The 27,254-nt window shown below is 41.1% G+C and overlaps 1 protein-coding gene across 11 annotated transcripts in view; it reads left to right on the forward strand.

Moving 5' to 3' along the window:
* The window catches only part of GRID2 (glutamate ionotropic receptor delta type subunit 2), a 1,020,962-nt gene that overhangs the window by 807,558 nt on the left and 186,150 nt on the right, over window positions 1-27,254 (forward strand). For all 11 annotated transcript variants that reach the window (XM_039542696.1, XM_039542702.1, XM_039542703.1 and 8 more), the window contains one exon: window positions 17,807-18,004. In XM_039542696.1, coding sequence (XP_039398630.1) covers window positions 17,807-18,004 — 198 coding nt within the window. The remainder of the gene's footprint in view (window positions 1-17,806; window positions 18,005-27,254) is intronic.

The raw sequence follows: 27,254 nt of genomic DNA on the forward strand, positions 1-27,254 counted from the left end.
GGGCTATTCTATCTACTGCCCAAAATCCACAAACCTGGAAATCCATCATCTCGGGCATTGGAACTCTCACTGAAGGACTGTCTGGATATGTGGACTCTCTACTCAGACCCTATGCCACCAGCACTCCCAGCTATCTCCGTGACACCACTGATTTCCTGAGGAAACTACAATGCATTGGTGACCTTCCAGAAAACACCATCCTAGCCACCATGGATGTAGAGGCTCTCTACACCAACATCCCACACGCTGATGGAATACAAGCTGTCAGGAACAGTATCCCTGATGATGCCACAGCACAACTGGTTGCTGAGCTCTGTGCCTTTATCCTCAGACACAACTATTTCAAATTTGATGACAATATATATCTCCAGATCAGTGGCACATGGCCCCACAATATGCCAATATTTTTATGGCTGACCTGGAACAACGCTTCCTCAGCTCCCGTCCACTCACGCCCCTTCTCTACCTACGCTACATTGATGACATTTTCATCATCTGGACCCATGGGAAGGAGACTCTGGAAAAATTCCACCACGATTTCAACAGCTTCCACCCCACCATCAACCTGAGCCTGGACCAATCGGAGGTCCACTTCCTAGACACTACGGTGCAAATAATTGATGGTCACATTAACACCACCCTATACCGAAAACCTACCGACCGCTATGTCTACCTTCATGCCTCCAGCTTCCATCCTGGGCACACCACAAGATCCATTGTCTACAGCCAAGCACTGAGGTACAACCGCATCTGCTCTAACCCCACAGACAGAGACCAACACCTACAAAATCTCAACCAAACATTCTAAAAACAACAGTACAGGAATTAAGGAGACAGATCAACAGAGCCAGACGTGTACCCAGAAGCCTCCTACTGCAAGACAAACCCAAGAAAGAAACCAACAGGACTCCACTGGCCATCACATACAGTCCCCAGCTAAAACCCCTCCAGCGCATCATCAGGGATCTACAACCCATCCTGGAGAATGATCCCACACTTTCACAGGCCTTGGGTGGCAGGCCAGTCCTCGCCCACAGACAACCTGCCAATCTGAAGCATATTCTCACCAACAACTGCACACCGCACCATAGTAACTCTAGCTCAGGAACCAATCCATGCAACAAACCTCGATGCCAACTCTGCCCACATATCTACACCAGCGACACCATCACAGGACCTAACCAGATCAGCCACACCATCACCGGTTCATTCACCTGCACGTCCACCAATGTAATATATGCCATCATATGCCAGCAATGCCCCTCTGCTATGTACATCGGCCCAAACTGGACAGTCTCTAAGGAAAAGGATAAATGGACACAAATCAGATGTTAGGAATGGCAATATACAAAAACCTGTAGGAGAACACTTCAACCTCCCTGGCCACACAATAGCAGATCTTAAGGTGGCCATCCCTGCAGCAAAAAAACTTCAGGACCAGACTTCAAAGAGAAACTGCTGAGCTCCAGTTCATCTGCAAATTTGACACCATCAGCTCATGATTAAACAAAGACTGTGAATGGCTTGCCAACTACAGAACCAGTTTCTCCTCTCTTGGTTTTCACTCAACTGCTAGAACAGGGCCTCATCCTCCCTGATTGAACTAACCTCGTTATCTCTAGCTTGCTTCTTGCTTGCATATATAAACCTGCCCCTGGAAATTTCCACCACTTGCATCCGAAGAAGTGGGTATTCACCCACAAAAGCTCATGCTGCAAAACGTCTGTTAGTCTATAAGGTGCCACAGGATTCTTTGTTGCTATAATGGCAGATAGTTCACCTTTTCAGGCACCTTTTTGCACTTGCAGGTTTGGCACATAAAACATTTATAAATTTTTATGTTTTTTTAAAGATGTGTGGCATTCAGACAGAGAAAAGAAAACAAAGTAGGGTAGGAAGCCATGTCCCTGTTTCAAAAGCTGAGACTATCTTCAGGATTTGACCTCCACCACCAAGTTACACAAAATAACAAAAGTTCCTTCAAAGAAGGATAAAAAGAAGAAATAATCAAGTATTTAAGCATACCTAGGAGAACAAACAATGAGAAACGATGTAGAGTGAGAAATCATGGGACAAAAACAATGAAGGAATCTGAAACAAAGAGCAATGGAGCAAGAAAAATGCTGGATGCTTTAGGGGAGATTGGGATAAAAATTTTATTAAAATTATTACAGTATTCTATAATGAAGGCATAAAAGCTTATGTCCCCCCCCACCACACACACTGTACCCCCTGTTGGCCAAACCCTTCTTTTTTTCCTCCATAAAATGCTGCCCTCTATCCACATCCACCTTCATTCCCACATGCATCTACCTCCCTTCATCCTTGCTCACCATGCCCCCATGTACCTTCTAAACACATGTGGGTTTGATGCCTAAAACATTTATAAATGTTTATTTTCTTTAAGATATGTGGCATTTACGAAACACATGTTGAGTGATATATACATGTTATCAGCATGACTGGCAATCACACACCACTATGAATTGATGATACTGCTTGTGGTAGAAGTGTGGTAGGGGTGAGGCCTCTCTCAAACATGTTCTGTAATTGTAATATGCATCTATTAGTCAAAAGATAGTGAAGTGTATGCATGGGGGGAATGTATGGATTATTTGATGGCGTGGTACAAAGGTTTTCAGTGCATGAGCTAGGGCTGGCATGAAAGCAACAAGTCTGTTATGTTGATAACCCAAACAAGTACCAGTAAAACCTTTATACTATGTCCTCCACAAACTTGGTTGCCCACCAAAACTGGTAAAAATCATTTGTTTATTTCATGAGGGGATGCAAGGTCAGGTACTTTTAAATGGAGATCTCACTGACTCCTTTCCCATTTCAAAGAAAGTCAGACAAGACTGTGTCCTTGCCCCTGTACTGTTCAACCGCTTCTTCACCCAAGTTCTCAACCATGCTACAAATGGGCTCAACAGAGTCCTATACATTAGATACAGACATGACGGCTCATTCTTCAATCTTGCAAGGCTTAAAGCAAAAACAAAAGTAACAGAACTACTACTAAGAGAAGCACTCTTTGCGAATGATTGTGCCCCCCGAACACACACACAGGGAGATCTCCAGTGCATCATAGATCGCTTTGCTGAAGCATCAAAATTGTTTGGCCTCATAATCAGCCTGGAGAAAACTGTGATGTTGCAACAATCATCTTCACCGCTCTGTGCTATATCCTCTAGCATATCCATTAGTGGAATCCAACTAAAGCAAGTAGACAGTTTTACTTGTCTTGGCAGCAACATCTCCAATGATGGATCTCTTGACAAAGAGATCACGAACAGGATACAGAAAGCTTCTCAGTCATTAGGTAAGCTATGTAACAATGTCCTGAAATTCCACAACAATAACCCTCTCAACAGAAATAAAACTTTAAAATGCTTTTGTGCTCAAATCTCTCCTCAAGGGCTGTGAGACCTGGACACTATACAAATGGCATATCAAAACAGCTAGAGGCCTTCCATATGTGGTCTGTGCATGCCAATATGGGGATCCACTGGCAGGACAAAATTACCAACCTGGAGGTTCTCCAGAAGTCAAATGCCATAAGCATTGAGGCCGTGGTGATAAAAGCCCAACTACGCTGGGCTGGACACATCATTAGGATGCCTGAATATCGACTCTCCAGAAAAATTTTCTGTGGAGAATTGGCCACATCGGAATGAAAGCCACTCCAGAAAGCGCTGCAAGGACAGCATCAAGAACAGCACACACTGTTGTGCAATAAAACCTGGTGATCTTGAGAAGGCTGCATTAAATAGATCAGCAGGGCAACACACAACGCTCAGAGCTTTCCGAGTCTTTGAAGAGGACAGAAATAATCGATTGTTAGCTGCAAGGGAAAAGCTTAAATATAGCTATAGCTACCAAGACACTCACCAATGACTTTATCTGCCCGATCTGCTCCTGAGCATGCGTGTCACACCTTGGACTTCAGAGTCTCTCCAGAATCCACAAAAAGAGAGGGCATGAAAATGTCATTGTTGAACCAACGGACTACACAGACTATGTCACAGTGTCACACAATCTGTATATACATATGTTGCAGAAGAACTATTTTAGAAATATTTTAGAGGAGTTTTAAAATTTGTCTTGGGCCGATTCTTCATCTTTAGTGGTGAAAAATACAAAATTCCCAAGATAGCAACAAATCCCCACTTTTCTTGATGTTTCTCTCTCAGCTGTTCATGTCCATTTTAGAAGATTGGACAGGAAGATTTTTTTTTTTAAACCAAACTCATGGAGAAAAATGTTCAGTGAAATGTCTGTAATTTATATTGACACTGGTAGATGATTTTATTCATCCACCAGAAATAAACACATCATGAAGATTGATACATGATACAGTGGGTTGGCTGTTTGCTATTCTTTCTAGTTACACAAGTCTTTGAGATAGAAGCTGTCATTCTGTGTGAAATACACATTATAAGATTCACTACCTCTTAGGAGAAAGTCTTCTGGAATGGAACTTCCTCTGACCATACTGCTTTTCCTACCTGGAAACTGGAATCCAAATATCAGGTTCAGAGGATGGCTGGACATTTAGGAGATCAAATATAAACTATCATTTTTTATGAATGTATCATCTGATTGTATATATTTAGAAAAATAGGGTTTGGCAATTTATAATTTAAGGAGGATAATAGAGCAGTAGGCATGCAGAATGGCAGGATTGAGTATCTGTTGCACTAAGAAAGACTATCATCTAGAATTAAATATTAAAGTGAACTATTTGCTATTGGCACAATGGCTGCAGTTTCAAAGTTTACTTTACCTTTTTACAGGTAAGCAAAGTATGACTAGTTATAGCAGTATTTCCTTGTATAGATATTGTTTATATTTATATGGCCCCCATTACCTGAGGATTTCACAGTCTCTAATGTGTTTAACCTTACAGGACCCATGTGAGATAGAGAAGTGCCATTATCCCCATTTTGCAGGTGAGAGACTGACTTTCCCAAGGTCACACAGGAAGTCTGTGGCAGTACAGGGAATTGAAGCTGCCCGTCTCAAGTCCTAAGCTAGTGCCATAATCACTGGACATTCTTCCTTTGGGAAAGTCTGCTCAAATCAATCAGACCTTATCCAGTGATAGAAAAGTTTTTAAAAAAAATCTGTGTCCATTATATTAAAAAGCCTGAATTATTTAGGCCTATATAATGACATACTCAGATACTACAAATGAGCTACCATCCATAGAAAAGGAGAATGGGAATTGGAAGACCTGAGTCAGTTTCTAACCCAGCTACTTACTAGTTTTGTTACTTGGAGGCAAGTCACTCCACTTTGCATCAGTTTTCCTTGTGACCCTATGCACGCCTGTATTCACACCCTGCACACTACTGCGATGATAATTGTATAGAATATGCCTTGTGAGGTATCATATGAAAGCTAACAACAGGCTGGTAATTAATATGATGATAAACAGGTCTGTCCTAGACAAAGGAATGTGCATTACCTCTATTTACATATTGGCAGTTGTCATAAACAGTTAGTTAAGGGTTAAGGTTTGTTTTTTACCTGTAAAGGGTTAACAAGCAGTACCTGTGAACACCTGACCAGAGGACCAATCAGGGATAAGATAATTTAAAATCCCTGTGGAGGGAAGTTTTTTTTTCCCTGTATCCTTTGTGTTAGTGAGTCTCTCTTGGGAGTTAAGGGAGTCCAGACATCTTAAACAAGTCCTCCCAGGTTTCTGCAATAAATTCTTCTATTCAAGCTAGTGAGTATTAGCAAGGAACTAGTATTCTTATACTTTTATTTCTGTATTTGCAATTCTGTGTTTTGCTATAGAATTTCTTTAATTCTGTACTGTTATTGCTTTTACTGAGAAAGAAAGGAGGGGGGATTCTCTCCAGAGATTGATAAGTTTAGACCCTGTGTATTGTTCCATCTTGGTATTACAGAGACAGTTACTTTCTTTTTATTCTTAATAAATCTTTTCTGTTAAGGACTTGGTTGATCTTTCCTTGGGTGAATTCTCAGGGAAAGGGGAGGAGGGAGGAGGAAGGCATTCCTCTGTAGTTGGATCCCGGTATCTCTCCTAGGAAAAGGGAGGGGGGAGGAAGCAGGGGGGAATGGTTTATTTTTCCTAGGTGTAAGAACTCCATGGATTTCGGGCTCTTGGGATCCCCAAGGATTTTGGGGAAGGACTGTGTCCCAATACACATACATTATTGGGTGGTGGCAGCTTTTACCAGATCTAAACTAGGATTTTAGTTTAGAGGAGTCCATGCAGGTCTCCATTTTGGAACCCAACAGCTCTAAGTGGGGGTGAGACCTATGACAGCAGTAAACATAAAAATCAAAATAAATCCCGGTGGGGGTTATCCTGTTCCTGAACTTGAAAGACAGAGACTTAACATGGGTCCTGCACCTCAGGGAGACACAGGAGATTGAATTCCAGGAGACCTACCTGACTTGTAAGACAAAGACATCCCTTCCAGGATATAAGGAACAGAGCAGGACTCCATCTTTATCCTTCACCTCAGGACACAACGAAACCAAGCAATTTGATCTCTGGGATTGGTCCTGGCCAGTAAAAAGATGGAAAGGAGATGATGGGTAAAAGAAATCATTTTGAGCAAAGACTGTATATTTGCTAGATTGTTTTAGACTTTTAGATGCTTGTTTTCACTTTTATTTGCTTGTAACCATCTCTATCTTTATCTCTGTTACATGGTATCACTTAATCTATGCTCTTTTCTTAATAGACTTGTTTTGCTTTTATTATAAACCAATTCAGTGTTGTGTTTGGAGAGGGGGGTGCATTTACCCTAGTTAAGTTAATAAAGTCTTTAACAGAGTAGTGACTGTGAACTTAATATCTTAATGCACTGTGATAGAGGCTGGGCATTGCAGAGAAACATCTCTAAGGACTTTGGGGTCTGGAGTTCACTGATTGTTACCCAGTAAGCGAGGTTTGGGCTGGAACAGCCTTGAGGAATTTGCTGGTGAGGAAGGAGGACTGTTCTGGCAGAAAGCTGATGCATAATCTAAATTGCCAGCAAAACTTACTCTTGCTCAGGCAGAGAGGTAACACAGTGGCTCTCTATTCTGGGTAGTCCCAACAGTGTGTTACATTCCTATCGCTAAAACTTGGATAATTATGTGTGACCATCATTTTAACAGATTTTGGGATTATCAAAGGGAGGTGGGTACATAAACTAAGGAGGGATTTTCAAAAGTGGATTGGCCTAGTTCTTCTTCCACTAAATTTAATGAGAGTTTTACCATTGACTTCAATAGGAACAGAATTATGTTGAGTGTTTCTGAAAATCACACCCTGAAAGTATGATTCTTATCATAAGTCTTTCTTTACTTTCTATAATATGCACCATCTAGGTTAATAATGTTAGTACAGGTACAGAATAAAGCATGCTGTACAGATTGCATTATTTGGAGCAACATATTAGGAATAATATGAAAGATGACTCTAAAAGCTTTAAATTTAGTCTAGTCTTAATGCACATTTTTATCATATCTACTATGATGGCTCAGAAACGGCTATTGTGGATGAAAATCAATACACAAAGCTTTGCCGCATCTTAATATAACACTGGCATGATATTGCCATGAAGGAAACCTCAGTCCTGTAGTAAGACAATAGAAGTATTTTAAAAAGCACTTTTTAGAAAAAGAAATTGCATTAGTAGCAATAAACCCATAAAAAGGCAGATGTTTACAGTTAGAGCCTCTGATTCAGGAAAGCATCCCTGTTTCAGAGCATTATTTAAGCATATGATATTTAAGCACATGTCCAAATCCTATTGAAGTAAATGGTAAAAGTTCCATTAAAGTCAGTGAGCTTTAGGGTATATGTACAGTGCAGATTAAGTTGTGATTGTGTCATGTGTAGGCATACCTGCATTAGCTTTAATTTAGCTGCTGTGTATAACTGTGGAAGTGAAAACATGGCAGCCTGGGCTTTGATGCAGTTCAGCCATCCCTATCCAAGTCCACCAAGGATCTTCCTGCGTATGAACTCAGGTTGCTAGCCTTCATTGAATTCCATGCCACTGTGTATTCACTACTATTGTTTCTCGTGCTCGCTAGATTAAAGCTAATGCAGATATGCCTACTTGTGCAACAAACGCACCTTCCCTGGCTGCATAGATGTACCCTTAAACACATGAAGAAGTGCTGTCCTGAATAGGGACCAAATTTAAAACTCCATTCTTATCTTACCTATCTCAGCTTCTAGGGACTGATCATGTCAATAGTAGTCAATGGAAGTTGTGTGAATGCAATGGATTTGCTGATCAGGCCCTTTGTAGTACAGATGATCCTAAAACAATGGTTTTGTATCCAGCCTGTTATATAGGTCCTAAATTGGGTGTTAAAAACAGTATAAGACTTAACTGTAATTGTCTTTGTTTTTGTAGGTTTGAGACAGACCTTTAATTTTAGTATTGCGGGGAGAGGGTGTACATATGTCTTTTAATTATTTTTCTGTAACCATTGCTAGTAGGAGGATTATGTATAATGAGAAAATGTTTCAATTAAATTTTAGCCATTGATTCTAACAAAGTAATATACTTTTGGTGTTCAATTAAAAATAACAAGCTGCTGAACTGTTCCTATCCAAGTGTAATCCCTGAACCCCTGGTCAATAAATCACTCAAGGAAAAGACATCTTTGGGGGTGAATTTCTCTCTGAAATCTAGAGGGGAATAAAGTCCAAAGTGATTAAAATTTAAAACTCAAACTTTTAAAAAAGTCAAGGAAAAGGTGATTGCACCAAGTAGCCCCTTGTGTTTGAAAAATAGCTTGACTGTAGTTTACGACCTTTCTCACTGCTTCCTCTCGGTTGTAATGACTACATTTGGTCATCCAATAGCCAAAAGAATGGAGCTGAACTAGTCAATAATGACTGAGAATTTCACATTTGGGAGCAATTCCATGATGTTTACTGGTGACTGCAGTTGTCAAATATCATGGTGTATATTTGCCTCATGTGATTACTGAACCTACGCTCAGTCTGCATGAATCATTTAATGTGCCTGCATGCTGTTTATTACGTTCAGTACTGAGTTCAGACTAAGTGTCATACCTCACTCGGCTATAAAACATGAAAGTATGTGTAAGGCAGAGCTACATTTCTTGTTTCACTTGATTTCTCTCTCTCCCGTCCTCTCTCCCCTTCATCTTTGCTAGAGAGGAAAGGAAAATGTATGCTCCTTGATGGAGTCCCATTTAATGAATTCAGATTGTCAATATTAAAATATCATAATCTGATATGTTCAGAAAATTATAAATAGTAGACAGAGGTCATTTTCATATGCTTTATGAATTCTAATCACCCACCTAATTAGCTAATCTCACCACTCTTTTCCAAACACAGCAGGAGCACATAAGGTCATCCATCTGCAGTTTTAGAATCAAGCCTCAATATGCGTTGTAAACCTCCAGAGATTCTTTCTCCAGTTGTACAAATCAACATATTTCTGTTTACTGTTTAATTTCTATACAGCCTTCTTTCTAGGAGGTGTTTTCTTGGAAAAAGCTCAGGCTATTTTATGATTAATTTTAAAAGACCATCCTTGTTGTTGACATGTGACTCAGCTAAATAGAAAAATAATGTCCATTCATCATCTTTAATTTTTTTATGAGAATGTAGTATTTGTGAGAGGTGCCAGCTTGACAGCCATTTAGACCAAAATCCTGTTTTTTTCCCCTGTAGAGTGAGCATCACACGGAAAGCAGCAATGTAGCACAGCTTCCCTTCTCTGGCTCACTTTCCCTTGTGAGCCTCAACTTCAGACTTGAAAGTCCACCTCTGGCATTAGAATGGAATTGGGTTTCCATGCCCAGTCAAATGTCGGTTTCTCTGCTGAGTCTGCCAACAAGGAAACCAGTGGGTGGTGATGGTTTGTCCACTAATCCACTGTGAACTGGACTGAGACTACCAAGTCATTTCACATGGGCCACTTAATGTAACCTTATTTCTCAAGTCCTTAAAGATACTGGCCCACTGATACCACCAATTATGCTTTTCCTACTTTTCAGAGACATTTTATTTCCTATAATGTACGGCATGTCTGTGGGAATTTCTTCAAAGGAATTCATAATAATACATAGCACTCTTAATCCTACAGTCTCACGATGCTTTAGAAAATTTGTGTATTCTTATCCCCATTTACATGTGGGGGAATCTAAGTTCAGAGAAGATAAGTGACCAATCCAATGTCATATTGCAAATGAGCAGTTAAGTCGGGAATGGAATGCAGGTTTCCTTACTTCTAGTCATCTGCTCTAAATAGACTTCACTGCCTTCCTTATTATCAGCTCTGTATAGTACACTGAGAAAACCAGCTGCCTGGCAGACATATCTAGAGAAAATTCCCCATCTCTCTTATTTCACATTTTCTAAAAATTCTGTTTACACCAATGCAATTCCCCTGAAACCAATGTGTGGGTGTAACTGAAGGCAGAACTTGGCCCTTGGTAATTTTTTTTCAATTCTGTCTTTCATATCTCTCTTTATAGCTCACCTCCCTTATTATATTGCTCTGTTCTCAATTTGCTTCCCCTAGTCAGGTAAAGTTAAAATCTCTGATACTTCTCAGCTTCCATTTCTACCCTTGACCTAATTTATTGGCTTTTTACTCACTTGTCCATTTTCCCTTCTCCTCATGAAGCCTGACCTGCTGTATTTTGCAATCTCACTCTTCCGCCCCTTTTCCTTCACCCACATACGATGCTTGCTTTCCACTCCTAATCCACCTAATAGGCATACTAGTGTCTAAACACAATATAGATTTACTTACATGTTTTAAATACTGAAATATGACAAAAAAGGAAAGAGATTCTATGGGTTAAAAAGACTCATGCCTTCAGGAGATCTGGGTTTAATTCCTAGCACAGTCTCACACTTCTGTGTTGTCCAGGTCACATAATCTCTCTCTGCCTTGGTTCCCCATCTGTAAAATGTGGTTGATACTTCACTACGCCACAGAAGTGCGAGATGCTCAAATACTTTGGTGATGAATGCCATAGAAAAGCTATAAATAAATAAACTTTATAGCAACAGCTAAGTGAAGCAGGCAAATGCTTTCCAGGGTTGGCATCTCCAATATATTTTTGTCATGTCTTCTTTCCCCATCACCTGCCTTGATCATGTCATGTTGTCTTAATCACGCGTTTAACTTTACGCATGATCCCCAGAGGTGCTGACCTGACAGGGTCTTGGGATCTTTCATCTTCAAGTTCTTAGACTGTAAGATCCTCTGGGCGCAAGGACCTAGCCTTATGTTTGTAAACATCCACGTCTTTCCTCTGGAACTATATAAATATTGGCAATACTGTCCAGCTTTCCCTTTACAATCACATCTCATTTTCTCTTCTCTTTGGATAATCTTGTTGGATCAAATCCTGACCTGTAGCTATCAGATGGCTATGGAATCCACTGAGGCAGAAAAAGCTCCATCACAGGCCAACTGAAGTAAAGGGGGAGCAGCAGAACCCCTGGGATCCAGTCAATCCACCCATTCACAAGTGATCGTATTGATTGATTGTAGGGCTCCCTGTGACCCCCTACCTACCCAGGCTACTCTTTCTTCACCGTGTCCCCACCAGCTTCTCTGTGGGGGTTACTGAATCCCTCTGCAGAGGTAATTCCTGCAGTCCTTGAGTGGGAGAGACAAAGAGGCTCATTTTCTTCCTTTCACCAGCTCAGTAGGACTTGAGTAATGAGTCACTTAGCGGTCCATCCCATAGTAGCCTGATTGACCCTTTATTTCCATGGAAAAACAGGGTCAGGATTGTTTTGGTTTACTGTAGCCTGCAGGAAGCTTCATTGCCTACCTGCCACCTTCAGTCTTCTTTCCTGTACCTAGCATGCATGTTTGTGTCTCCCACCCTAGCACAATCTCACTTTTTGTTCCCCTAATTGTTCCTGTTCAGCACATGAGAAATTTAAAAAAAAAATTAATTGTCCTGTTTTCTCAAGGAGAAAGATGGTCACTCTTTTTTGTTTTCACGTGCCCTTAGGGAAATGTCACTCTCGCTCTCTAAACACAGGATCAATAAACCACTACTGTAGTTTCAGACAGCAGCATTTTGGGGGGAAAAAAATCAAAAACCACATGTAAGTAGTATTTTTGTTCTCTCTTGAATGTTTTTTGAGTACCCATAACATATTACAAGAAAGTTAGTGATGGATTTTGCTTTCCTAATATTCAACAAAAATGTGCATGTCTGAACATCTTTCCACATAGCAATGTGGGAGATTGTATCTTGTTACCCATCTGACATACTGGACACCTTTTTTCTTTTTGACTCTCTCACCAACAAAGAATATTACCTAATTTAATGAAAGATTGAAATTAATAGTGAAAACTGCACACTTTAAATGCTGTTTAAAATCAGCTAAGCAAATAGCTGGTGCTTTTAAGCTGATTGAATACAAATTCAGAATTATGAGCAGCTATTATCTAATAACCCAACAAGTGTTGTGAATAAATCCTTGCTAATATGAAAATTATCAACTCCTGGAACACCCTATTCTACAAGAAGGGACTTTGTGCATAGTGCCCTTAGATTGATAAACTGCAGATGTTTTTGGGAGAGTAATTCATTTATTCCTCTAGCTTGCGTTTATGCTTAGGGTATCTGTCATCCAAATGATCAGCAAATCAGAATTCACAGTTTGTCTTCGTTAATAGGCAGACAGGTCTTCATTGACTTAGTCTCAATTCTTTTAGTGCTCTTTGGACCCAATCTCTGGAAAATAACTTAATCGATTGGGTTTAGTTATTGCTTTCCATTTTTATTTCTTCTGGCTGATTTTAGAATCATAAGAACATAGGACTGGAAGGGACTTCAAGGTCATCTAGGCCATCCCTCTGTCATTTTGGATGATTGTACATGTGATTTGAAAAATAACAAATGAGACTGACAGATGCATAGTAATATCTTGACAAATAAGTCAACACTTCCTTCCCCCGAGAGTCATAAAAGAATGTTTTGCCAACATAATCCAGTTGTGTGCTTATTTGTTTGACAGTGTCCTTAACGTGTAGTTATAGTTAGGACAGTGACAACAGTCTCTAAAAATGTCACTTTATTCAAAATATCTGCCTTCTGTGTGTCTTTGAGTCATAGCTACTTAGGTTATTGGCAAAATTACAATTGTGAGCCAGTACAGCTGGATTATTTTCCACCTTGTGCAATGTGCAAAATACTCAGCTAAGATCTGACAATGGAATCTTCATTGCTGGTGACAATGTGTGAGATACAAAAAGATAATGCAGCTTGACTTTCAGATACAGGTTGTGTTTTCAGAGGGGAATAAAAACCAAACAAACCCTTTTTACATGTTAACAGTACATCTCATCTGGATATCACTGAAAGAATTGAACAAATAAGGAGATATGGAACATCATTTTTAGTGTTACCTTTTTGTGTGGCAAAACCACTACATACTTGATTAGGACTTGGATTACAAATCCACACAGAGCAATAAGATCCTTCCTCTATATAGAGTTGTGGGCTACAAACGTTAGGAGCAGGAGGTCAGGGAGTGACAGAGAATTGGGTGCATGCAGCCATGGTCCCAGCTTCAAAGAGCTTAGAGTCTGTATGCAAGACAACAGATGGATATAGACAAATCGATGGGGGAATGCAAGGAACCAACGAGAATGCAAGGAACCAACGAGATGATATTGGTCAGCATAATAGGTGGTGGATCAAGTGTGAGGGGCAGCATGAGAAAAAGCATGAAGGTGCTTGTTTGAAAATTTTACAAGTGGACTATGGAGGCTGGCATCATTGGCTAATCAGAGGTGGGAGTCAGTCTCTCAATTGTGAATGAGAGATGATAGGCAGAGTGGAGATATTTTCTCAGATGATCAGCAAAATGAAAGCCCAGATGAGAACCCCCAAATCAATCACCTGTTAGCTAGCTGTGTGGCAATCAAAACTTTCTTGTACTCAGAAATATGATTTTGGCTGTCTTTTTCTTTTATCAAAAATGTGGAAAAAACATACAACAGAAAATATAATGTAGGGGGAAAAGGAAAGTAAAAAACATTGGTTAAAACAACCTTGGAAGTGCAGAGAATATATTGCAGCATGGCTTAACTTAAAACTAAACCAAACTTACAGATCTTGGTGAAAAATTAAAGAAAATAGTACTAACTGGGAAGTCTTATCTATGGACAAACTAACTCACCAATCCAATGTCTATTTGTATCAGATACTAAGGACATCCTTTGCTGAATATTTGCAAAGTCATGTTTTCAGAGGCAAACCCACCTGCTTCTTAAAATATTCCATTTAGTATCCGCTAGGTGAAATCAGTTAAAATAATGTCAACAAGTTTGTCTTGTCATGTTATAAATGAATAATCTGGTGTTTCCAGTTCACAGTGAAGGAAGAGAAGGACAAGAAAAATGTTAGTGTTTCAAATATGTGGCTTCTTCTTGTCCAGTTTTAGCCTACAGTGTTAATTAATGATGGCATTTATTTGTCAGCTGTATCAGATTTTTGTACTCAATAGAAAATGACAACCCTGTGGAATCCTTCATATTTATGAGTAGTCATCCTGAGTGCATCTCTCTGAAGGACTGAAATTAAATTGCACAAACAGAAGAATCCTGTACCAAGAGGCATTTGATATTAATCTTTTGACTTATTTTTGAAATATTCAACAGAAAACAAATCAATGACTTTAACAATATCTACAAGAACTAGATCTTCAGCAAATGATATTTAACAGAGCCCATGAGACATCATTAATAGTGTATTGTGTAATTCAAAAGCTTATTTCAAAATAATGATTGATTGAATATATATAAACATAAAAAGCACAGATGCATTTTAAAACAAGTGTGAAATCTTCTTTCTACATATCATGCCTTTTGAAGATGCAGATAATATGAACCAGACTCTGATGCTTTTCTCCAGTTTAATAGCATCTTAGTGTTGCCAACCCCCATCATTCAAAAATCCTCTATGAAAAAAATCATAGGCAGGAGCTGTAGACGAAGCTGGATGAGCAAGCATCTCAGAGAGGTGATTAAGAAAAAGCAGAAAGCCTACAAGGAGTGGAAAATGGGCGGGATTAGCAAGGAAAGCTACCTTATTGAGGTCAGAACATGTAGAGATGAAGTGAGAAAGGCTAAAAGCCATGTAGAGCTGGACCTTGCAAAGGGAATTAAAACCAATAGTAAAAGGTTCTGTAGCCATATAAATAAGAAGAAAACAAAGAAAGAAGTGGGACCGCTAAACACTGAGAATGGAATGGAGGTTAAGGATAATCTAGGCATGGCCCAATATCTAAACAATACTTTGCCTCAGTCTTTAGTAAGGCTAATGAGGAGCTTAGGGATAATGGTAGGATGATAAATGGGAATGAGGATATGGAGGTAGATATTACCACATCTGAGGTAGAAGCCAAACTCGAACAGCTTAATGGGACAAAATCGGAGGGCCCAGATAATCTTCATCCAAGAATATTAAAGGAACTGGCACATGAAATTGCAAGCCCATTAGCAAGAATTTTTAATGAATCAGTAAACTCGGGGGGTTGTATCGTACGACTGGAGAATTGCTAACATAGTTCCTATTTTTAAGAAAGGGAAAAAAAGTAATCCAAGTAACTATAGGGCTGTTAGTTTGACATCTGTAGTATGTAAGGTCTTGGAAAAAATGTTGAAGGAGAAAGTAGTTAAGGACATTGAGGTCAATGGTAATTGGGACAAAATACAACGTGGTTTTACAAAAGGTAGATCATGCCAAACCAACCTGATCTCCTTCTTTGAGAAGACAACAGATTTTCTAGACAAAGGAAACGGAGTGGATCTAATTTACCTCAATTTCAGTAAGGCATTTGATCCGGTTCCACATGGGGAATTATTAGTTGAATTGGAAAAGATGGGGATCAATATGAAAAGTGAAAGGTGGATTAGGAACTGGTTAAAGGGGAGACTACAATGGGTCGTACTGAAAGGTGAACTGTCAGGCTGGAAGGAGTGGAGTTCCTCAGGGATCAATTTTGGGGCCAATCTTATTTAGCCTTTTTATTACTGACCTTGGCACAAAAAGTGGGAATATGCTAATAAAGATACAAAGCTGGGAGGTATTGCTAACACAGAGAAGGACCGGGATCTCATACAGGAAGATCTGGATGACCTTGTAAACTGGAGTAATAGTAATAGGATGAAATGTAATAGTGAGAAGTGCAAAGTCATGCATTTAGGGATTAATAACAAGAATTTTAGTTATAAATTGGGGACACATCAGTTGGAAGTAACAGAGGAGGAGAAGGACCTCAGAGTATTGGTTGATCACAGGATGACTATGAGCTGCCAATGTGATATGGCCATTAAAAAAGCTAATGCAGTTTTAGGATGCATCAGGCGAGGTATTTCCAGCAAAGATAAGGAGGTGTTAGTACCATTATACAAGGCACTGGTGAGACCTCATCTGGAATACTGTGAGCAGTTCTGGTCTCCCATGTTTAAGAAGGATGAATTCAAACTGGAACAGGTTCAGAGACGGGTTACTAGGATGATCCGAGGAATGGAAAACCTGTCTTATGAAAGGAGACTCAAAGAGCTTGGCTTGTTTAGCCTAACCAAAAGAAGGCTGAGGGGGGATATGATGGCTCTTTATAAATATATCAGAGGGATTAATATTAGGGAGGGAGAGGAATTATTTAAGCTTAGTACCAATGTGGACACAAGAACAAATGGATATAAACTGGACACTAGGAAGTTTAGACTTGAAATTAGATGAAGGTTTCTAACCATTAGAGGAGTGAAGTTCTGGAACAGCCTTCTAAGGGGAGTAGTGGGGGCAAAAGACGTATCTGGCTTTAAGACTAAGCTTGATAAGTTTATGGAGGGGATGGTATGATGAGAGAGCCTAATTTTGGCAATTAATCAAAGATCAATTGCCAAATTATCAGCAGGTATGTATGCCCAGTGGTCTGTGTTGGGATGTTAGATGGGATGGGATCTGAGTTACTACAGAGAATTCTTTCCTGGGTGCTGGCTGGTGAGTCTTGCCCACCTGCTCAGTGTTTAACTGATCGCCATATTTGGGGTCGGGAAGATTAGCAGAGGCCCTGGAGGTTTTTCGCCTTCCTCTGAGGCGTGGGGCATGGGTCACTTGCTGGAGGATTCTCTGCACCTTGAGGTCTATAAACCACAATGTGAGGACTTCAGTAACTCAGACATAGGTTAGGGGTTTGTTATAGAAGTGGATGGGTGAGATTCTGTGGCCTGCATTGTGCAGGAGGTCAGACTAGATGATCATAATGGTCCCTTCTGACCTTAAGTCTATGAGTCTATGAGGTTTTTTTGTAAATACATTTTGTGTTCTGTTTGTCTTCTGGTTCTTGAGCCTTAAGGACGCACTTGGGTCACTTTTTCAAGTTCTAATTCCCAAACGAGGGCTAAAAACTTAGTTTTTCAAAAAGAAACATGAGACTCTCAATAAAATTCTAAGAGTTATCAACATCCTTTACTCCACAAATCATCCCGTTAACTAAAATGGGACAGACCACAGAGTAACTACAATGAGATGATTTCAGTGTGAGTAAGGATATCAGAATCTGGGTATCTGAGTCTAATTTTGCCACTTTACTCATAGCTAGTCCTAGTTAAATAGTGGGATTACCTGCAGAGTAAGGTATCACTCACTGTGAGTAAGAGCTGCAATATTAGGCCCACAGTTAATTTTCAAGTTTCTTGAAATAATAAAATTTCCTGATAGATTTTTTTTAAATGTAGCCTCCTTTTTGGTCAGTGCAATAACTGATTATATTACTACCTTTCTCTCTACGTAGGAGGAGCCATTTGTGATGGTGTCTGAAAATGTTTTGGGAAAACCGAAGAAATACCAGGGTTTCTCAGTAGATGTCTTGGAAGCCTTAGCTAATTACCTTGGCTTTAAATATGAAATTTATGTTGCACCAGATCACAAGTATGGAAGCCCCCAGGAGGATGGGTCATGGAATGGACTGATCGGAGAACTAGTATTTAAGGTAAGGAGGTTAATTATTTATTAAATTAAAGGTGTATAATGACCCAGAAGCATGTAGCTTATTTATTGATGTTGCATCATTAAGTGCCTCCCTTGATGGCTCAGTGGTATTGTTTTATATGGTCACTGCCTATGCTAACAGGATCTGATCCTGCTACCAGTGCATTGGGGAGTGATGGTGAGAAGATGAACATGGAATGATTCATCTGTTATCAGGGATCTTCCATCCAGTTTTCCAACCATAATATAATACTGTGAGGTAATGTGGTAAAAAAAAAAAACAGCGATCCTCAGCCTCCTAATTAATTTGGCAAAACCAGAGGCTGTTCTAAGGGGGAAAATCCTATGTTACTTTAATTAGTAAGACATTACATAAATAATGTATAGCACTTAGAGAAATATTGGTGGTGGTGAATAATAAGTAAGTATATGATCATCAGAAAATGTTTTATTGATGTATAATGTTTGTATGATGTAGATGCATCAATTGAAAGCAGTATATTTGTTAATCTGTATTTAATAAACCATCTTCATTTACTTAATTCTACATTAAATGTTTAATATTATAGCATATCTAGATTAAACAAAATAAACCTGCTTTATTTGGCTTTTTTTCCACTCTTCCCAACGTATCTGATTCTCTGCCTTCATTTTTTCCTTTGAAATGGAAAAGAAAAATCCGTGTAGCAGATGCTCTGACAAATTTCTTGGTTGTGCTGTTAAGTTTTCAGATAAATTTTACCTGCCCCTGCTAATCCTGGATGTGGTTGTCACCCTGTGGAAGCATGTGGAGAAGTGGACTGGAGAAGAGTATTGCTACCACTGCAACACTCTCTTCTCTCTTTCCCTGCACAGATGCTGCTGTGCTGGAGCTCTGCATGAATGTAGCTCCATGGAGTGCAGGGGAAGTGCCTGTGCCATCCACTGTATAGTCTGAAAATATCCGTATGGAAATCTAAGTAGGAGATAATAAGCTGTATTATATCCCTCTGGGTCTCCTCTGTAGCAGCTATTGAGCATCCCCAGAGAGAATATACACAATGATAGTGCAGGTCCAATGTGAACCACAGAGTATCAGCTATTCTTTGGCTCTTGGAAGAAGGTAACCTTCCCCCTGGTCTTTCCAAAATCCATGGTTTCTAAAGCTTTATTCTTCCATACACACACGTAGCTTTTATACCATGAGTTATTTCTGTACTGGGGACAGTCTGGCCTCTGGATCTTAATGGAACAGGATCATATTTTTACTTTTTTATTTTCTCTGATATAAAAAAATCATCCTTTCTACCCTTCAATTTCCTCTACTCACAGTTTAAGATAGAACAGAAGGGGAAGAATGCAACTTCTACCAAGAATGCAACTCTGACTTGCAAAGTACACTAACTTACACAGAAACAAATAAGAGACGCTTGAAGTTTACAAGAACTCAGGTCATTCAAGAGTAATCTAAAGAAGTGATAGAAAGAGGAGATTACCTTAATAATCATATTTAAGACAGTGGCCAGGTCTCACCAACTTTAGTTATTCTAAGAGAAAGTCATTATTATTATGTATTACTACTTGATGAGCAACTGGGTGCCTCATCAGCAGGGCCAGTGCAAGGATATTTTGCTCCCTAGGTGAAACTTCCACCTTGTGCCCCCCTCCCCCCCCGGCCCAGGGAGCCAGGGCCGTCTCTAGCTATTTTGGTGCCCTACGCAGCCCCCCCTGCCGGGGGTGTGTGTGGGGGGGGCCTCAGGCCTCCACAGGGGGGAGAAGGGGCTGTCCCTAGGCCTTGACAGGGGGGAGGGGAGCTGGCCACTTCCTGCGGGAAGTGGAGTGACCCAGCCCCAGCCTGGTCCACTCCCCTGGCTCCCAGCTGCACTGCCGTCGAGTGCTGGGGGGCGGTTCCCCCCTCCCCTCAAGTCTGGGAGCCAGGGGAGAAGAGCAGGCTGGGGCCGGGTCACTCCACTTCCCAATGAAAGTAGCCAGCCCCCCGTCCCCCATGAAGGCCTGGGGCCAGCCCTCCCTCCCCCCCCCAGCTTCCCCCAGCGGAGGCCTGGGTCCCCAGCCTGCTCTGCTCCCCTGGCTCCCAGGCTTGGGGGAAGGAGGGAGGGGGAAACCGCTCCCCCAGCACTCACCGGTGGCGCAGCTGGGAGCCAGGGGAGCAGAGCAGGCTGGGGCCGGGTCACTCCACTTACCATGTGGTGAGTGCAGGGTTGGACCTGGCTGCAATCTTCATGGGAGTGGGGGCAGGGCTGGGGCAGAGCAGGGGTGGGAAGAGGCCAGGTTGGGGCGGAGCAGGGGCGGGGGCCATGGGGAAGAGCCGGGGAGCCCCCCCTGCGCAACTCCCAGGCCTGTTACGCCCCCCCCTGCAGCAGCTTCCCCCCCCCTGCCCAGGCAGCCCCCCCTGCGGCAGCTCCCTGCCCCAGCTCACCTCCACTCCCATGAGCATGCCGATGCTGCTCCACTTCTCCCGCCTCCCAGGTTTGTGGCGCCAATCAGCTGTTTGGCACAGCAAGCCTAGGAGGGGAGAAGAATTAGAGCAGGGGCGGCGTGCTCAGGGGAGAAGGTGGAGCGGAGGTGAGCTGGGGCAGGAAGTGATTCCCCTGCGCGCGCGCGCACCCACAGACACGTTACCCCTCCCCGCGCCCCTCTGACCCAGCTCACCTCCACTCCACCACCTCCCCTGAGCGCGCTTTTTGGCGCCCCCAACCACTTAGCGCCCTAAGTGGCCGCCTAGTTCGCCTAGTGGTTGCATCAGCCCTGCTCATCAGAATCAAGACCTCTTTATGCTAGTTGCTGTACAAACACACAGCAGAAGAAAGTCCCTGCCCTAAAGAGTTTACAACCTAATACAAGATGCAACAAATAGAAGAACAAACAACTGGGGGGCGGGGATATTAAGTAGGGGAGAATGAGGTTAATGATAGGGATATGTGGTTACATAGATTAACTGTAAATACAGTAGCAAGTTTTCAATTGATTGTATGTTTAACATATGTATGTATAAAATCAGGAATACTAATGATATCAGGAGTCCACACAGGCCATCTACCAGTCCATTAGTAAATGCAGAAACACATCTAGTGCACATCCCAAATTCAGGACACATTTAACCATGTGATGTACTTAAAGTAATGTAACAGGAGCAGCCTCATCCAGAGAGTACACAACATTTTTGCATGTCCAATTTAAGAGCCATTGTCTGAAAATTTGGGCCAAGGGATTGAACATTGATGAAAGGGTAGCAGGAAAGAAGGCAGAGTGTGGGAGGAGGGAGGACTTTTGAAGATATGTGTATAGTTTCCTTAAAACTATCTGGAAGCCTGGGAGGAGGGTGACTTGGGAAGGTTCTAGGCATAAGTGGTACAATGAAGCATAGAGGGAGAGACGTGTACACACACTCAGCTTCATGGACAATACCATTATCCTGATAAAATTCCTTTTTCAGTGTAAGAATAAAACAACTCTTACTGTGATTCTTTACCGTCGTCATATGGAAATAGTTGTTTGCATGGTGCTCTTTCTTCATATGTTTGATTTAACTTTTTAGAATGCAAATTCTAGAGGGCAAGGACTTTATCTGCAGATGCATCTGTACCGCCCCTTAGTACATTAGGGGCGCTGGTGTAATATAAATAATAGTTGCTGTAAAAAGGAATGACAAATGTCAATGACTTAGTGGCTGATTGTGGAAGCCATTTTCCAAGTCTGCAAGTGATAGTTAATTAGCAGTCACAGCAAATAGTAAGGAGCAATGTAATCAGATTAAGTACCTAGATCATTAAGTACTTGGGCTAATAGATGGCAAATGCAGATAAGTGTTGAATAATAAGTCTCGCGGTAAAATGCACTAAAAATACCCTATTGAATATCTGCTAAATGGTAAAATGATATAGCATGCAGACTAAGAAGGGAGGTGGGAATTAAAGAGCACTTGAAATGGAAAATGGATGATCCCAGGTGGTAGGTTATAAATGAATATGTAGTAATCAAATATCGATAATAGTGATGGTGTCAACCTTTTCTGCATTGCTTAATAACATGAGGTCTATTAGGATGTAAAATAACCACCCATGAGAAATGGAGGCATCCCTATTATTTGTAAAATACTGGAAAATACACTAGAACACCACTAGGAAATGGATTAGTTATTTTAATAGGTATTTACTATATGTCCAGCCTCTCTGATGTTGTTATCCTCAAGAATTTTAAAAGTTAGCTTCAGATAAGACATTGAAAAGTTTGGGTGGATAGTCAGTGATTGTCAGGACTTCTTTGGCTTTGGATTGAGGGAGCAAATCTTGTGAGAAAAAGTTCTTTGGCACTTACAGTATTTGTTGGTACATCTTACTTTTGTAAAATAAACTGCCTTTGTCATAGTGGTATCTCTTGCAAATCCAGATGAAACTAGGAAGTGTAGAGGTGTGCCGTGATAATTTTTAAAAGTTAACCTAGCATTTTTCAACTTAAGAAAATTGGTTTTTGTCTTATGTTTTGGGCATAGAATCAGGTTGATTCTTGATTTCTAATCATTTCTCTGTTCTCTAATTATTATGATACATAATCTGCTGTTCTGTGCAATGGCCAACATACCATCATCAATTTGTCATTCGAGAAACAGTGCATAACCCAAACGGAAGAGTCCACGTTCTCAGTGACTTTGGGGCTGAGGCAGGATTGAAATACATTTAATCAATGTCACATGACTGTCTCAAAACTCAGAAATCCTAAATACTGAAATCAGATGGTTCACTAATACATGTATAGTATTCTTTCCTTCCCAATAACAAGATGCTTGGAGAATCTCAAAATCATTCTGAGATCAGACATTTACATTGATAAGCAAATGACACATCATTGAAGGTGAAAAGCTACAGTATGTGTGCTGTTTTATTCAGATGCTAAAAGTGCACAGTCTGTGACTCTCAATGAATGTAATCTCTCTCTCTCTCTTACGCTGAGAAGTTGTGATGGGAGCTTGGCTCTCACTGACACACAACTGTGTCCAGACTTGTCTTTTTTAATTTTCCCCCTACTACCGCAGTCCAAAGCCGATGACCTGTATTGAGATAGGAGGTGATCTTTATCCCATTATATTGTTAACAGCAGAGGTTCATTGTGCCTTCTCTCTCTTTCTCTTTCCCTGCCTCACTTAAGGGACTATTGAATTGCTGGGCAAGCAGCCAGCATAGATCTCTCTCTCACGGCATGCAAGCTGTTCCTGGAAGCCTGCTTTCTCCTTATTTACAGTGAATTGAGCTTTGCTTCCAGAACTCCAAAAACCTCTTTGATTGGCAACCTTGGGGGCGGGGAAACACTTTAGATTAAAACTTCAAGCTATTTTAAAAAATTCTTATAGGATATTGCCTGATTTTTTCCATTCAAATCTGACATGCTAATTTAGCCAACACAATGTGGAGGCCATTCAGAAACCCATGGGTTGCCCTTTACACATTGCCACACGAGCCAAGATGGAGTTGGGCACACTGTGCACGTGTAAAAATTAAATCTTTCTCTTCACAAGTGTTGTGGAAAACAGCAGCACTCACACGACGCATTGTTGAGTGTATCTCAGAGAAGGCATGGCATATCTTTGCAGTGCCACTGCAGCAGGTGCACCCTATGAGATTACAGTTGCTATAGTAAGTGCATAGTTCCTATGTTAAATAGAGCAGAGCATCATGTGCTGCATCCACATAGCATTTCCCCGAAGACAGGCAGGCACACCTCCTCCAGTATTCCCAGGGAGTATGCTTCTCATATTTGAGTGCAGGGGACTGGACTAGATGACCTCTCAAGGTCCCTTCCAGTCATAAAATTCCATGATGATGACTTATGTACTTTTCTTTGTTGTGAGTTCACTGTAACCCATGTCCCATTGCTACCTGACTCTCTCCACTTTTCAGTCTGTAGACTCTAGAGGTGTGAAATCAGAGACACTAAATAGAAGGTACAGCCCTGTGGGAAAAAAGAAAGCGAGGGCAAGGTAGCTGTATGCCTTATCAGGGGCTGGTGCAGCCCCCAGCATAAGTAAGAGCAGTTTTGGGGACTGCTTTAATTTATGGCAGCCTTACCTGGACTGCCTATGTGCTTCTTTGCTTTGGCACAAAGTGCTATGTGCATGCCTCAGATCCACTATCAGCCATGCATAAGGCTGCTTACATCAACCTCATGGTGATCCTCACCTGGGGGAATTCTTCTCCAGATGTAGTGTCCCCTTTATATTCTTATATATACCACTGGAGCAGCATATGGTGGCAGAATGGGGGCCAGACCAGGGCTGGCCTTACCATAAGGCGAACTGAGGTGGCCACCTCAAGTGCCAGACTGTGGAGGGCCACCACTAGGACCCAGAGTGTAGAAAATGGTCTGCTGCTGGTGCATATGTATTCTCTCTGCTGTAGATGCACAGAGATGGTGGAGTGCTGTGCTGGAGGAAGGAGGGCACAAGAGACATAAAATGCCCCAATTAATTTAAAAAAAAAACAGGCAGGAGAAAAGGTGAGAGGGAATAACAGAAAGCAGCAGGAGCTGCAGGGTGAGAGAGAGAAGGAGAAAGAGGAGCCTTATCCTTGTAGAAGGACCTCCTTGTACTGTGTGGGCTACAGCAAATGAAAAACTTAATGTTCCCCAAAGACAATGAAAACAGAAGTGTCCATCCAGCACATCATTGGCATGAAATCCCCAATTGTGACAAAGTGGAGAGGCCATGGCTTATGTACTCAAAAACCCAGAATGCTGCATACTGGTTTTGTTGCAAACTCTTCCAGTCTAATGTTCCAGCCACATTGGGTTCTACAGGAACAAAGGACTGGAAAAATCTGGCTAGAAATCTGGTATGCCATGAGAAAGCAGCAAATCACCATAGAGCATTCTATAGGTGCAAAGAGCTTGAGATGAGACTAAGATTAAAGGCCACCGTAGATGATCAGCATCAAGAGAAGATTGCATCAGAGTCTCTTTACTGGCAAAATGTTCTGAAAAGGCTCATTGCCATTGTGAGAATGCTTGCTACCCAAAACCTAGCACTGCGTGGCACTTCAGATCAGCTGTATATGCCAAACAATGGAAACTTCCTTAAAACTGTGGAGCTGATGGTTGAGTTTGATGCTGTACTCCAGGAGCATCTAAGAAGAGTCACCACCCAAGAAATGTACGCACACCACTACCTTGGAAAAACAATTCAAAATGAGATCATACAGTTACTGGCAACAAAAGTCAAACAGAAGATTGTGGCAGATCTGAAGTCAGCAAGATATTACTCTGTTGTTCTGGACTGGAGATTCAAAGCATCCATGTATTTTTCTCTGCATCAACTCATTGATGGCAAATTTTGAAGCAACATCTGGGAACATCCTCTGTGACATGAAAACCACTGAGTGCCACATGATGGGAAAGTCAAATGGAGGCGATAAAGCCTATCAGATTAGGGAGATAGATGATGCCATAGTTGCCATTATGGAGGTGCTATAAGAGGAGCTGTTCATGGCAGAACAGTGGCAGAGGGAAATGGAATGACCAGAAACATACATAATTTCAAATTTCTGCATGGCTTAGTGTTGTGGCATGCCATACTGTTTGAAATAAATGTTTTAAGCAAGAGACTCCAAGGTGTTGACCATGATATATCTGGAGCAATGGAACAACTGGACAAAGCAAAGTTATACCTACAGTCTTACCGGTCAGATAACGGATTTCAAACTGTTCTGAAGAGTGCACAGAAGTTGGCAGAGGAACTTCACACTGAAGCTGTTTTCCCACCCATTCAAGAATACAAGAGTCACTGACGAAGACGACATTTTGATTACGAGGCATGGGATAATCCCATAAGAGACCCCAAACAACAATTCAAAGTTGAATTCTTTAACCAGGTGCTAGATTGTGCAATACAGTCAATTGAAGAACATTTCATGCAGCTCAAGGAACACAGCTGTATATTTGGGATGTTGTCTGATAGTCCAAAACTCCTCACTATACCAGCCATGCAGGGCACTAGAGACAGTGTTGTCACATGATGGCATGCACAATATTGATGTGAGTGATTTAGGTGATGAACTGAAATCCCTTTCAAGATACATTTCAGCAGGATCAACTCCAAAGGCTGTTCTGGAATATATGTGCACAAATAAGATGACCACCCTCTTTCCAGATGTTTTTGTTGCTCTGTGTATACTTCTAACACTTCCTGTAACAGTTGCCAGTGGAGAATGCAACTTCTCCAAGCTGAAGTTAATAAAAACAAATCTACGCTCCACAATGACAGAGGAGAGGCTAGTCGGCCTTGCAACAATCTCGATAGAGCATGAGCTGGCCCAGACTGTGGACCTTTGGCAGGAAGCAGTTCAAATCTTTGCAACCAAGAAGGCACGGAAAGCACCACTTTGAATATTCAAACAGATGAAAATGCCAGTGTTTACTATGCAGACAAGAAAAGTTATATTTGCTGTTCAGGTGTTTGAAAGTTAAGTGTTACTTAAAATTTTTGAACAAGGCATTTTAAGTTGTTAGTTCTCCTTTATTGGGGTAGGTAGCAGAGTAGTACCATGAGAGGAGTAGAACAGGAAGAAGGCAGAATTGAGACCTTTCAAAGTTTTGGCCCAAGCGAGGAGGCATGGGGGCATCATTTGAGCTCCCCACCTCAGGTACCAAAATGTTGTGGGCCAGCCCTGGACCAGACTCAACCCCAAGGTGTTTCCTGACACAAAATAATGTCTCTTCTGTTGGAATAAATATTTTCCTTATTTTTTTTAAATGCCAGCAAAGTATTTTGTTTAAAACTCATGTTTGCATCAAAAAATCACATTGGACATAATGCCCTTGTTGAGTTAATCAGCACATATTTATCCTCGGATTAACCTTAAATAGCAATTAAATGAAAGGTTGCATTAGAGGAAGTTTGAGTGGACTGAAAAATAAATAGAGGCTGTTGCATCAGTATTGTCAGTTCTCCTTAGTCTTAGTTATAAGCACGGAATCACCATAAGATTGTTTTCAGGCATATACAGCAATAATCATAGATGGGTTTACTTAAGCAATAACATGTAAGGTTTAGGGGATTTCCTGGGCAATGATGATCGACTTGTGTCAGTGCAGAGCGGTGACATTACCATCAGCGCCATGTTGTAATGACTAATGCAGTTTCATATACAGGCCATATCAAGAAAAATAATGTTCTCTGCTGTTTGTTCAGTAGCCAATCAGTTTCATGAACCAACTCTGTTTCATTTAACTTAAGTTTGTAAACCAAAATAACTAAGATTATGATA

Source organism: Mauremys reevesii, linkage group 5 (genome assembly GCF_016161935.1).
Source record: "Mauremys reevesii isolate NIE-2019 linkage group 5, ASM1616193v1, whole genome shotgun sequence".
Lineage (NCBI taxonomy): Eukaryota > Metazoa > Chordata > Testudines > Geoemydidae > Mauremys > Mauremys reevesii.